This window comes from Sitophilus oryzae, unplaced genomic scaffold, assembly GCF_002938485.1.
Source record: "Sitophilus oryzae breed Bouriz unplaced genomic scaffold, Soryzae_2.0 scaffold_1907_pilon_pilon, whole genome shotgun sequence".
In the NCBI taxonomy this organism is placed as follows: Eukaryota; Metazoa; Arthropoda; class Insecta; order Coleoptera; family Curculionidae; genus Sitophilus; species Sitophilus oryzae.
The window spans coordinates 31,263-46,270 of NW_022146621.1; the positions used below are offsets into that span (position 1 = coordinate 31,263).

A 15,008-nucleotide genomic window follows, 5' to 3' on the forward strand; every position below is an offset into this window, starting at 1 on the left:
TATATATATACTATATATGGCTTCTCAAAAGTGGCTCACCCCTATAACTTTTTTATTTTTTCGGATAAAAAAAATTAGATTTAGTACATTAATTTATGACATAACAGGCAACATGCGATTCGTAACAATTTTATTCAAAATATCAAGTGCGAGGGACCAAATTATTTGTATAAAAATGCCTTTTCCAAATATGCTAATGAGCTACTCTTGTTAAACAAATTTATTTTTCCAAGACTCATTGGTAAAAAATTAGTGTTTTTAACACAGCCATAGTACTCTAGATTGAAATTTAAAATACGATTTTTGTTAGCCGGAATATTAAAACTTAACATGTGATATGTCATTCTATTCAGAGTATCTTTCTATTGAATAAAGTAAAAAAATACCGATGTTGCCATTTAAAAATCAAAAGTTGTACATACAAATGTTATAGGCTTGGTGCATTCTCCGCCGGTGCTGCCACCGCCCGAGAATATCATAAATAACGAACACATACAAATACACGGGTTTAAATGGCGAGTAAACGAAAAAAATAGTATATAATTATTCTAAGTGTTAGAAAGTATAATTTGTGGAAATTCTAAACAAAAAAATAAAAAGGTAAATATTTTGATATCTTCAGAAGGTCTAACTTGTATTATAATTTATTATTCCAGTTGTTAAAAATTATGAGTTCTACGGTAGCGAACATAGTTTTATCACCGGTTTTGCTAGTGGGGCATAATTGGAGCTATTTCGGCTAGAACGCCATTTTTTAAAGGTATATTATTATAATTTTAGATGTTCATAAAACATAATCACTAGTTGATTAAAAAAGTATACCATTAATATTGCAAATTATATTTCATCCTCTCATGGTATGTCTTTAATTTTTTGATTATGTAACGAGCACTTTGTTTACTAACAGAGCTGATGTACTGAGTACAAAAAGTACTTGAAATAAATAATCAGTATTTTTTGTACTTTAAGTATTTTACTTATAGTATTTATAAACTAACGATACTTTTGGCAATTTACTTATTACTTTTGCAAAAAAGTACTTGTACTTGTACTTAAATTTACGATTTTGTTTTAAGTATTACTTTTTACTTGAAAAATGTACTGGAAAAGCTAAATCTACTTAAAGTTCTTTCTTAAAATACTTAAGTATTTTTAGCAGTAAGTACTTAAATGGAAAATACTTAAAGTACTTTTGAAATTACTTTAAGTATCTAAATTTACTTTAAGTATTTTATCAAAAATACTGCAACGCCATTCCATGCCATATTAACTGGACAGTAAACACGCTCAAACAAGTCAAATCTTTGCCACATACGATAGTAACGTGTCGGCTGGCTGCAAATTGCCCTACAGCAGAGCCAACCCTCTAAAACTCAACTAAACCTGTGTCGGAGTTGTAGTTCACTAATACCTGGAACAATTTAGATACGAGTAGGTAAGTGAAATAATATGATTACTATATTTTTTTGTTGGGTTCAGGCCGAGGTTATTAAATTAAACAGGTTGCCTCGTAACTTGACATTTGTCGCCATATTGCGCGTCATCGTGTGGTACTCAGCAGTTTACAAATAATTTTACATTGTTTTCTTAAAGTTTTCCGTGTATTAAGTGCATTTGATAGGTCAGTTTTAGTGGACATAATACATAATATATTTTTTTTAGTTTTAGTGTACTTAACGTATTATAATTGATGAACTAGATAGTTTTTTAAAATTATTTATCAAATTTTCCTTAGAAATAGAGATAATTTCTACCTATAACAGCCTGTAATGTTCAGAATAGTTTTTTCTGAGTGATGTATATTTATAATAAATTATTTCAACTAGGTTTCGATATTTTAACAGTAACAGTAGTAAAAAGGTAAAACTATTTTTTTTCCAATATGAGTATTGCTTAAAAATGTCAAATATCAGCAAAATTAGAGAAAAATAAATAAAGATTTTATAGAAGAACAATTTAACTTGTGTAATTTTTATTATTATTAATCCTTTTGTTAATAGATAATTTAAAAATCCCCGTAGCTGACGTAATCGCGTCAACTGCTGTGATTGGTCCAAAGTTACGAGGCAACCTGTTTAATTAATAACATTGGGTGCAGGCCTATGTTAAAGGTATGCTAATTCACTCTACCGGTACCGGCGCAGGCCGGGTCTGCGCCGCACTGTCCGCTAGTAAAAATTTTTTAATAAAAATTTTTTGAAGCCGCGTAAGCCGTATTATTGTTTTATTTGATCAGAATAACGATGTTATATGAAGAAATTTTTTAAAAATCTTCTATAATAACAAAAACGTGTATAATGAAAAATAATACTAATATTTATATTTTATAATGATAGAAATCATGGAAGTTGAGCATGATTTATTTGAAGAGAATTCGTCTTCGCCAGAGGACTCGGATCGGCCGGACCCGTTCCCGGTCCAAATATCAGAAGACGAGGACGATGACTCAAATTATACCCCCAAGACAACAAAGAAAAAGGTGTTGCCTGATTATTTTGGAGTAAGGAATAAAACCCTAAGCCAAATTTTACAAAATGAACCAAGTCAAAATCAAAAACCAGAGCAGTTTAGAGATGGTCAAAATAATTTGCTTCTCGAAAAAATACAAAGCAACCCTCTTTTAGATGGAAAATTCTATGAAGTTGCTGGAAAGGTAAATATTTTTATTTGGATTCTAGGGTGTTGGTAATTTTAACGTTTATGTGATTAGAATTTACACAATTACACTACACATTAGTTCTTTTCTCACTTTGGGGTATTTTCGAGGGTATTTTTTTACGAATACGTTAGCCTTAGTTTTCAATAATGTCTCAATCTCAATAACATAGTAGACATAGAGATGAATTGAATGTTTGTTTATTGATTTGTCTCGAAAATCTCAATCTCTCAAAGCACCCAATTAACTTTCGGCATCGCGCTGATTATTTTTTTAATACCAATTTTTTTTCTTCTAGGTAACGGATGCTAACCACATTCAAGCCGAATGTAAAATGTGTTTACCAAAAAGAAAAATAATTAAAGGTTCTCTATTGATAACAACGAATTTCTTAAAACATATGAAAAACAAGCATCCGGAACAAAACAACGAGTACAATGCGTACAAACAAAAAAAGAAACGAATTAACGAAGGCAAGAAACGAAATTATGCTGAAGGTATAGAGTCCGCGTCATCATCCTCTACAACAGTTTCATTAAGTAAATCTAAGGTACCACTTAAACAAGGGCAGATTTCATTTAGGCAAACTAAAATTACCCAAAAAACGTTTGATGAAAGAATAGTTCGTTTCATTGTGGAAACTATGTCTCCAATTTCTTTGGTATCGCATGAAAGTTTCGTAAGAATTTTTGAGGGAATGGACGTTAAAGTTATGAACAGATTTGCTGCTATTCAGAAAATTGATGGTCATTACAAAGAAATGATTAATAAAATAATAGGGCAATTATCTATTTGTAACTATGTCTGCACAACAGCTGACATTTGGTCCTCCAAAAAGAGAAGTTTTTTAGGCGTTACATGCCACTGGATAGACCAAGATTTATCAAGGCAATCCGTCGCTTTAGCATGTCGTAGATTTGAAGGCACTCATTCTTTCGACAAAATCGGGGAACTGTTGGATGAAATTCACAGAGGCTATAATTTGGATAATACAAAAATTTTAGCCACTGTTACCGATAACGGGTCAAATTTTGTTAAATGTTTTAAAGAATTCGGAATACATATACTTGATTCACAACATAATGTTGATGGTAATGATGATCAAACTCAAGAGGGGGAGACCGAAGAATCTTTGCCAGAGTTTGAAAGCATAATTGAGTCAACTGACTCAGAGAAATCATTTTCACAAACTAGACAATTTTTGCCGGAACATTTACGGTGTGCTTCACACACAATTAATTTAATTGCTACAACGGATTATAATAATTCATTAAAATCATCACATCAACTTAGAAGCAAAAACTGTTTAGTTTTCAACAAGTGTTCTAATTTGTGGAATAAAGCACGGAGACCAAAATCAGCAGAAATAATGCAAAAGATTTTAGGTTGCAGTCTAAGTTACCCCGGTGTAACTAGATGGAATTCCACTTATGATGCGGTAACAAAAATTTTGTCTTTAAAAGAAAAGATGCCAGAACTTTGCGATGCACTTTTGCTGCCAAGTTTTACTGAAAGTGAAATATTATTTTTGACAGAATATACAACAATTATGAAACCTCTTGCAGAGACTCTTGACTTTCTGCAAGGCGAACAAAATACATATTATGGATATTTTCTTCCCAGTATTATATCAATGCACACAAAACTTGAGAAAATTAAATTGTCTGGTACAATCGCACAGCTATCTAAGTCCTTGGATTATATTTTGAACTCTATTCGTGAACGATTCCATCATGTTTTTACCTTGCAATCCAAGATAGCCATTATAGCAGCAGTAACCAATCCTAGATTTAAAATGAGATGGTTGAGTGCATTCAAAGATACTGATATTCAAGTAACAGCAAAAGATATTCAATCTTGGATATCGAGTAGTGCTTTGGCGTTTAAAGTATCATTTGAGTCGGACTTGACAGCCCAAGAAGAACTCGAAGATGCGTTTTTTGATTTTAATGATGAAAACCAGGTTAATACTTCTTCCGATGCGGCGATAAAGCTCCAGTCTACTGATACTTTTCACAACCAGTTTGAATTTGAATTTCTCAAATATCTGAATGATAAAAGGACCACCTTGTTAATGCTAAATGAATACAATATTGTTAAACAGTTATTTATTAAGTATAACTGTATTTTACCGTCATCTGCCCCCGTGGAACGATTATTCTCTTTCGCCGAAATTATTAATGCTCCTAGACGCCATGCGTTAAGTGACACCAATTTTGAAAAGTTGGTACTACTCAAAAGTAACAAACACGTATTCTAGAAAAAATATTTAGTTATTTATTTTTTTGTTTTTTTTTTCAAAATATCCTATATGATCCAAATTTTAATCCTGATAAAATGTATTTTGTTTTTATTATTTAGATATTTATTTTGTTTTGTTGTTTTTTGTTCAAAGTATCTTAAAATATCCTAATTTTAATTATAATAATATGTATTTGGGTTAGGTACCTATACCTACTTTAAAATAATGTTAGTCTTCAAAGACATTGTGTGTTATTGCCATACTCATTTTCTCATGTCATGTGTTATGTATAGGATTTGTTACCTATCTATATAATAATATGTTTGTTTTACTTATTTCGATGAATAAAAATGTGAATAAAAATGAGTTTTTTATTTTTTATTAGTAGGTAGGTAGTAAGGTAACATATGTATGTCGTCTCGTATATGAGCAACAAACAATGATTCTACTGGTTCGGGTATGAGTGGTAGTGGTATATAAGTCAAAGTAAAAATTTTAATGTCTTCGAAATGAAGCTGACACTGCTTTCACTCAAAACTATTTGTTTGGCTGACGTGTATACTAAAAACTTGAGTTAAGTACTTGAAATTTCAAAATACTGAATCTTTAAAAGTACTTAAGTATTTTTAATATATTTTCAGTACTTAGAACTACTTCAGTATATTGAATTTACTTTAAGTATTTTTAAGGTATGTACTTACTACTTATACTTGAATAATTGGTTTTAAGTAAAATAACATAAAAAAAAAAAAAAAAAATACTTATAATTTAATATTGTAAGTAGATTTGGAATTTCAATTACTTAATAATTCTATTATTTAAGTACATCGGTGTAACACTTATCACAGCTCTGTTTATGGCAAAATTGTTCATGAGTTAGTACCTCATGCGAAACCTTGGTTCCGTCTAATGAATAAAAGTAGGCAGAGGGAAATCCTGTAGTATATGAAGTTATGGAGGTATTCGTATTTGGCCAAGTTGCCATGGATAGTACGCTGAGTACAAGAAAATTAGCCAATGCAAAATTAGCCAGCGTGAATCGCAAAATCTGTAGTATCCAAAGGATATTAAGAAAACACAAGGTCCACCCGTACAAAATTCAGTTGGTAAGAACTCAACGAAGACGATTTTGACTGTCGCTTCGTACCTTGTGAAACTGTGAGTGAAACGAGTGGCGAATGATAATAATTTTCATTTAATGCGGGTAATTAACTTGTTTTTATTAAAATAAGGATAACTCTGGTTTAGGTTGTCCGATTTAAACAAATTAGGGCTCATTATAAAAGAGCTTTTCTTTCTTAATAATCTCCAGTATAAATTTAGTATCCATAGATTTTTTCCTGGTAGCTAGAGGACGCTGATTAGCATCATAACAGATATTACGTTTTTGCATAAAAAATAAATAGAAGGTTATGTTTCTTTTAGCACAGTTAAATAGAGCACGAAATTTCCAAAATATCATATGTAATGGAAATATGCCGCTCCAGCGTTTTTATCTACTATAGTAAGTAGTAACCAAGAAGCCCCACACATTCGTAGCGAAATAAGCTGCACAACCTCACCAACTGAACCGCCATACTGAAATGACAACAAATGCAATTTCGTCATGGTGGATCCTCTAACAAAATTGCCAATTCCTCTCTTAGAAATTGTGAATAGTTCATTCCATTCAGATGATTCAAAAAGTCCAATCATTCGCCGTCTTAAAATTCCTGTTCAAACATTTACCGACCAACGGTCTTGGTCCTGAACTACTCGCGTCAAGTGCAGATTTAGACCAGTAGTGCATATTGATAAGATTCGCACCTTCGGTGCTATATGAAAAGTGACACGAAGATCGTAAACTTAATAATAAAAAAATAACGCAAACAACCGGTAAATATCAAAAACAAGTAAAATTAAGGTCGAACTTGGATTAATAACTAATTGACGTTAGCATGAAAATAAACCGACGTTAGCATAAAAAATAAATTTAATAATAAAATACGAATAATAAACATTTAAATAAAATTATTGATTGCCCGACCTTTCGGAAATTTGAATGTGACAATTATTTCAATAAAATTGACCAAGAAATATACAAAAATGTATGGGGATGAACGATAATGTTACATAAACACGTTTATACATTTATGACGTCATTTTTTTCTCGGAATACGTCCGAAATTCAGATGTATGAAAACTAAACTAAAACATTATGATATTTTGACACAACCAATTTACGTCTTTTTGTTTCCTAGCCTGCTGCTATAATTTTTAGACCTTATAAATCTATGCGGCAGCCTAAAATGATTTGATCATCGCCCGTGAGAGAGAAGATAAAAAGTAACGGTTTGCGCTGTTATCTTGAAAATTTTGTGCTCTGTTTAACTGTGCAAAAATAATGATAACCTGCTATTTAATTTTTTTATGTAAAAGCGCAATATCTGTTCTGATGGCAAACAGCGAAAAAATATATGGAAACAATATATTTACTGGAGATTATTCAGAAAGAAAATCTCTTTTAAGCGTGCCCTAGTTTGTTTAAAACGGACAACCCAAACCAGAGTTATCCTTATTTTAATAAAAGCAAGTGTAAGTATCCCCGACCACTTTATTTTATGAGATAGAGCAAAATATACGCTATATCAAAAAAATTACAAATTTCCCATTGATTACGACAGCAATATTTATAATACCTCTTCACCTGCCTATTTTTGAGAAAAATCCTGTTTTCTGTTTGGTCTTCATAGATGCGCCCCCTAGTGGACATTTTCCGAACTTGAAAATAATTTCCAGCGATTTTTCTTGGTCGATTTACTTATTACAATTTTTTTCCCAAAGGTATACGATAAGAAGCTTCTGAGATATAGCCGGCGTCCATTCTTAGTTTGCCACCCGGTACATGAATCTTTTTTATGCTTAGTTAACTAATAAATAAGTCGATTTGTTTCAATTAAAACTATTGAGATACTTCAGTACGAATCGCCTTCTGAATATTTATTGCCACTGCCCGTTGGTTGAATAAATCCTTAGGCAGTTTACGGTATGTTCACAGGCGGAATACTTAATAAATAAGAAGCACGATTGGCAGGGAATTAAGATAAGAATTAAATACTGCACCGCATTCGCTATCCACAACGTGCTTACGGAACAAGTGATTTAATAAAAATATATTGTTAAATTCTTTTTTCTTTTTCATTCCCTTTTTTACAGTTCTATAAGGGAAATTAAAACAACTTTCGTTGCACGTCATCAATGACACCATGCGTCGTCCTTATGGAGTTTGCTGGTGGTCGTATTATGATATGCAATCAAAGTTATTTTAATTTCCCTATATTTAAATTTTAGTATATTAACCCCCGGTGTTTTCACGTACGGATAGCGTGTTATAATCTGCCAGATATATTTTATTTGACGGATAGCAGAAAAACGCGTATCTTCACCTATAGATAACAGTATCTATTAGATAAATTAAACTTATCTCCCAGATATCCTATCTGGCGTCCGAACTGCCAAATAGTGCTTTATTTGTCGGATAAAAATTTGACGCATGAGCAAAGGCATGAGGAGATATTGATTTTATTTGATATTTGACAAAATTTCTTAACATAACCAAGACATTGTTATTATTGAAGATTTCGTTTATTCCAATAAATTCGATTTTAGATTATTTGAAAAAGACTTTCCTATTCTGAGTAGTATGTAGGCTATAATCATTTTTAGAACGTATGGGGTATAAACACCAATAAACACATTGAAATGGTGCAAAAACTATTGTTGCTAGTGCCGGACTTTATAAGGACTGTTACAAAATAAAGAGAGTCTCTGTTCTGTTAGAGCATCAGAACGAAGAGAATGCATTAAGTTAGGATAATAGTGATAAAACAGTAATTTATAAATTATTTTATTTAAATCCTTTCAATTATAAACCATTACTACATATTATATAAAATGCTGATGTTTATCTGTGTCGTGTCTACTGAAGTAACGACTTGTTCTAGAAAGTTGCTTTTTTTACTGAAAGATAGCTAAATGGCTCTTCTAAAAACTGTCGTCGCCGGATTTTTTGTTTTTCATTTAATTAAAAAAAATAAAAAGTATTTCTTTTTCCTGATCTCGTGGCGGATGCGTCAGGCTTCAACTAGTTTTTAATAAAGCTCCAAAATAGGTAAAAAATAAATAAAACTTTTTAAATCAAACTATTTATTTCATTTTTAATTCGCATATCATTCATTAATATTATAACAGGAACCTTATAAACCTGTATTTCATTTTTTAATTCCGCATATCTTAATTCATTAATATTATAACCCAGGAACCTTATAAACCTGTTATTCAACTCACATTGCTTTTATTTCTTTTGTGTTACAATTTTAGTTTAATTTCTTGCACTATGTACCTTATACCGTATGATCGAAAAAAAACGGCGTTAAGTTGGCTCGGGAAATGATGATCGATGATATTTCCCATATAAATTTACATATGAAATGACAGCAATCTTTATTTCCATAGCCATTGCTGACGCCGTTTTTCGATCATACAAGTACATCTTTTTCTCCATGCTGTTTTTAGACAAGATTTTCTTTATTTTTCTTTTTTTTTTTGAAGTTCCATCACTTGGGTTCTTAAAATAAAAAGTAATATGACAAAATTGTTTTTATTTAATTTTTTTATTAAATAAATTTGTTACATATAATGTGTAAATGTAACAATTATTATAGGAATTTACTATTCATTTATTATTATTAAGACAAAGTATAAGTGCATTTATTTATTTTATAAAATAAAACTCACCTTAATTACTATCATTGATGCTATCCTACCTATTTCTTTACTATGAGAAGCCCTAGAACAACATATTTGTTATTACTAACAGTCTTATGCTATTTTAATTTTCAATATTAATAACTTACCAGATGGTGGTTTTAGGATTGGTTTATAAATCTCTGCTTTTGCACTTCACCAGCTTCTTCCATATTTTCTATTATCAATTGTACTAAAATGTTAATATAATAAATATAACAGTAATATCATGTAATTAAACTATAAATTACTTACAGATTATTTTTTTTGTTTTAATTTCTTATAAATCGCATTCCATCAATAGATCTATTGCACCACCACCACTGCTGAAATTGAATTATCTTTCCCTTTTTCCATAAAGGTAAATTTAAATAGCCTATACCATAATAGGACTAGTTGGAGTTGAACACAAAATATATTTTAGTTGAATTTTATTGTTTTTATTTTCATTTTGACGCTCTTTTGACAACTGAACAATAACCTGACTTTTTAATCTAACGATTTGAAATTCCGAGTTTCTGTCTCTGTCTGTTGTATCGACTTTTCATATTATAACCATCTCAATTTCAGATATCTTATATTGGCAACACTTTCTCTACGGAGTGTCTACCGGTCCGTAGGCGGCCGTCCTCCAAATTGTTATCTATTGGATTATTTTGTATGAAAATACCCAAATGTTATATCCTATAGATATCAGGCTCTAGATTGTTTACCTTTTAGATGGTTATTTGTTAGATAAAAGTAATTTATTTATAACTGAAGAGACCGCGCCTAAGTATATCTTAATAATAATTGTAACATAAAATAAATTTAAGGAAGTAAAAGGTACCAATAATTCATAATTACGATCCCTAGGTAACAACTTCGGTAACAACTAAATATTCGGACAAGCAAACGATTATTCAAAACTTTAATTTACACAAACTGAATTATTAAATTTCAGGATTACCTACATTAACAATATATTAAAATGTATGATTTATAATCAGTATTTAAATACTTTGGTTTCTATAAACATTAAAATTAACTGCAGACCAATACATAAACAAAACATTGCACAATATCGTGACAACTAAATGTTCGGGCACTTTAAGAAATAATAATAATAATAGCTCCCGTATATAGCGTTTTTAACGCCTTGGGAGTAGCAAGATACAGCTTGCCATACTAGAGCCGTTCGGTATACAAGGAAGGTAATGTGGCTAGCACTACGCTTCAACCGCCTATTATTACCTCAGGATTGTGAATCCCAAGTACTCATTTAAGGCTGAGTCGACCTAGGTATCCAAACTATTTTTTATTTTAATCAGAATAGTCGGCTGATGAAATGCCGGGTGTGGGATTCAAACCCACTACCTTGAGATTGGTAGACCTGTACGTGTCTACGCCACCGGGCACCTTACTTTAAGAAATAACTATTTTAATATGGCGTTACATCGCTATTCGCTTTTACAAACGCTGCAATCCTGTCTCGGTGTATTTTTATTAAGATTGACATAGGCCAGGGTCATAATGTTGCCACAATTCACCTAATATCCCCAGAAAGCATTTTTTGTTTTATAAGTGTGTTAGGAAACTTCCCAACACCATATTATACAACCTAAACGCATCTAGAATGGATGTCGTGAGTTATTGGTAACCATTATATAACACTTATGTGCTCTAAACGGTCCATTTTATAACTGTTCCTATGGTAACCCTTAACACTCAAGGTGTGCAACCAAAGTCCTGAAAACACCTTTATATATCCTATCGAGTTACCGCTATAAAACTGAAAAAGGGTATATAATAGTTATATAGTGGTGTTAAGAAGGATCCCAGACCTCTATAGAAATATCGCGCATGCGCGTTTTTTGAAAATAAACTTGTTTCTTTCTGACTAACTACTTTAATATTTGCCTCTATTTTTTCAGACACAAAAGAGACAAACTGATGCCATCCCTGTCATAGCCTACAAAAGCGTTTGCGTTATGCAAATGACTTTATAGAAATTACTGGCTTAATAAAATCTGTTGTGTCTAATATTACTTAATGTGTGAAAATAAACTTTACCTCCAAAAAACACATGCGCCCCCAAAAGCAGAATTATTTAATAGATTTTTTTATAAACAAAAAAAATATGGTAAAATTTTTGTAATGAAAGTCAAATTTATTAATATAAATAATAGACAATTTTTTTAATACATAGAAATAACTGGCAACTGGCCAAAATATAGTTTTGTACCAGTTTTCAACGTTATCTTAGAAATACTCATTATAGCCAAAAATGAAGACATCAATAATAATGCCGTCCATTATATTTAAAGTACTATATATTACTTTAGGGTCTATAACATACTCATCAACCATTATATAAATTTGGTTACTTAAGGTTGTGTAAATGAGTTTGGGTTATTTAAAACACCAATTTTAGTGTTTTATACAATGACTAAAGAATCCAAGGACAAATAACACCCGAGAGCAAATTGTGACGATGTCACCAAACAGTGCCGTCGCACATATTTTTCTTAACCTAGCTGTTTGAAGCAATATATTATATTTTTTGATAATTGTTTTGACTACGCCTATGGTGTATCATCCTAATTAATTACGAAAAAAACGTATTAAAATGTTAACAAAAGGTACAAAACTAGTATCGACGTATAGCACATATCAAGTACATATAGATGTTAATTGAAATTGAAGAATAATTATCGAATTCAATAAGAAAACGCTAAAAAGTTGGAGTGGACTGTTTATTTACCTATGAAACGTAACTCCTGGCTCTTTCTTATCGCTGCTGCTTTTACACTTGAAAGCTGAACAACTAATCACCATTGTAATAAAGTTTAAACAAAGTTTACTACACACAAACTATTAAAAATTGCTGAAATTGTCGCTGATGACCAAATGATGACTCATTGTTTGCCACCAAAACAAAAAAAAGGTCACAAATTCTGCTGCAGCCCGTATAGGGGCGTTACATGTCCTTATATTCTTTAGTCATTGGTTTTATACAACTAAAGGTGATACAAATCACCATTATAAATGCCGGGGTGTTTATGGCTACTTTTAGTCAAATGCAGAAAACCTTTATGTAACCCGTGGTGTCGACTGTAGCGACTCCCTGCGAACGAAGTTTGACATTACATCAATTTGACAGAAAATGTGCAGAAAACAAAACATAACCTCATAAAACTGAAATAATACTGTTTGGGTTTTGGTTTAATTTGATCTATATTTAAAGTGGTAGGAGTTTGCAAAAGAGTTCTAGGGTCCTTTGGTACTTTGGTAGAACAGTTATGAATGAATTTACTATAGAAAAAAAGCTCTTTAAGTGCAGAATGTGTAATGCTAAAGCACAGAGCTCATTCTCTTATGTTAGAACGAAGTCTTTCCTCCTTACCACATTCATTAATAGAGGCTTCTTCTCTCTCTCTCCCTTTAAGACATCTCCCCTGTTCCTGATCGTTTGGCAACTTTCTGTTGGAAATATCTCAGGTTGATCCTGATCTGTGCTTGTTGATGGTAAATTTGCATGTTGGCTTTCAATATTGGTAGATGTAGTTTGAATGAGGTTTGGATTATTCCTATTTTTTTTAAATTCTGAAGAACCTTTCTTTTGAACGTAGATGTATTTTTATGTTTTATCCAGTTTATTTTTTTATTATTCATTATAATACCGAATTGCTTGCTTGCTAATATATTATTTGTTTTGATTATATTAAAAATTTGAGGTTATATCATTAGGTTTGGTATTCGGTAACTACAGGTTATATAAAGTATGCAAACATTTGAAAGGTGCTAAAACGATTTGAGTGAACAATTATATAACTTGTAGTATTATTGGTTACATAATGGTTCTCAATAACACCTTTAATTATATAGTGTATATCTTGCGTACCTTTATAACACCTAATACCAGAAGTTATATAAAATAGATGTGAACACCTTTATAAAACCTTACTATGAAACCTTTAGTAACAAGAACCTGTAGTGTTATAAGGAAAGTGATAAACAACATTTAAAGGTTACTATTAGTGATAAGTAACCAACGCTACACTTATATAAATCAAAACACTATAAGATAACAATGAGACATTTATTAAACCTTTATATAACTAACCTTGAGAATATATAACCTAAAGGAACTTAAAATGTTACTTGGGTCATCCTCAAATTGGCAACGGTTCGTTGGGCTCATCATGCAATATTTGTTTGATGTTGTGTCTCAATATCTCATAACATTAAGGTCCGGACAGTTCGAAAGCCATGAGATGACCTTAATCTTAATGCATTTTTAGTAGTTTTAGCCGTATGACAAGCAGCAACGTTCAGTTGAAATATAAAATTCATGTCCTTGTAAAGCTCCTTCGCATTATGGCGTTCATCAATAAGGGATCCAAAGCCTACTAATTAAAAGTGGCGATCTTTTAAAAATTCTGTATTTCGAATGGGACTCGAACAAAATATAAAATGTGTAATATTTTTGGAAACGTAATTTTAAGTTCTTTTCGGTGTATTAAAAATATACAGGGTGTCCCGAATAAAAAATCAACTTTTCTATTGATAACTCCTAAATCATTAATTTTAAAAAAATTATACTTAACCCATTAAATTCTATATAAAAAGATGCTTTGGAAATGGTTGCATCAAAATATAAGATTTTTCATAGCAAAATAGTTACAGCGATTTGTTAAAAATACACATTTTTGAAAACCACCCCGTAACTCCCAAAACGGTAACATATATCGATGTGCGGTTTTTTCCATGATGTTATTGATAAAAATTGAGCTCCAGACACCGATATTAGTTTTCGTCTAATATAGAAAAGGGCGTTTCCCTTTAAAAGTGTCCAATTTGGCCCACCCTGTACATACTATCCTTGTTTATAAAGGAACTGATACTGATACTGATATAAGGATGTAATTAATGGCATAGTTTTAAGTTTTGTATAAAACGATCTAGTGTATGTACACTCAGATGCAAAAAAACGGAACAGAGGAAATTTTGGTCAAATTTAAAGTGTTTATTTTTGTTATTTTTAGCCACACTTTTATGAATTTTTTAGCAAGCTGTAGATAATTATATCAACTTTAATTCGTATACTCAGTTTTTTTTTATAAACTTTAGTATTGGGTATATTATACAGGGTTAATCGAGGGGTCGTTTTTACCCTAATTTTAAAATACCCTGTACAATAATTTCGCGTGTCAATTTTCCTAAATTATAATTTTACGGTCAGAACCATGTCTCCTGAGCATTTTGTTTTTTGGATTGTGTCAATACATACTTTGCTTAATTTTTAAGAGCGAAATGAACTTACGCCCAACAATTTGCAATTTT

At 31.2% G+C, this 15,008-nt stretch overlaps 1 protein-coding gene across 2 annotated transcripts; it reads left to right on the forward strand.

Annotated features, from left to right (window-relative positions):
* Nucleotides 1–910: 910 nt before the first annotated feature.
* Nucleotides 911–5,621, forward strand: LOC115883472. 2 transcript variants are annotated; one of them, XM_030901837.1, is made up of 3 exons: nt 911–1,435; nt 2,337–2,653; nt 2,955–5,621. In XM_030901837.1, exons 2-3 carry the CDS (start codon nt 2,342–2,344, stop codon nt 4,914–4,916), a joined length of 2,274 nt encoding a protein of 757 aa, XP_030757697.1. In that variant the 5' UTR covers nt 911–1,435; nt 2,337–2,341; the 3' UTR covers nt 4,917–5,621. The 2 variants fall into 2 exon arrangements, with proteins under 2 accessions (XP_030757697.1, XP_030757696.1); XM_030901836.1 differs by having other exon boundaries at nt 911–2,653.
* Nucleotides 5,622–15,008: the final 9,387 nt, after the last annotated feature.

Coding starts and splice junctions, on each gene's coding strand:
- LOC115883472 (XM_030901836.1), top strand. CDS start 2,330: ATGATAGAAATCATGGAAGTTGAGCATGATTTATTTGAAGAGAATTCG. Junction 2,654..2,954: donor TCTATGAAGTTGCTGGAAAG/GTAAATATTTTT, acceptor TTTTTCTTCTAG/GTAACGGATGCTAACCACAT.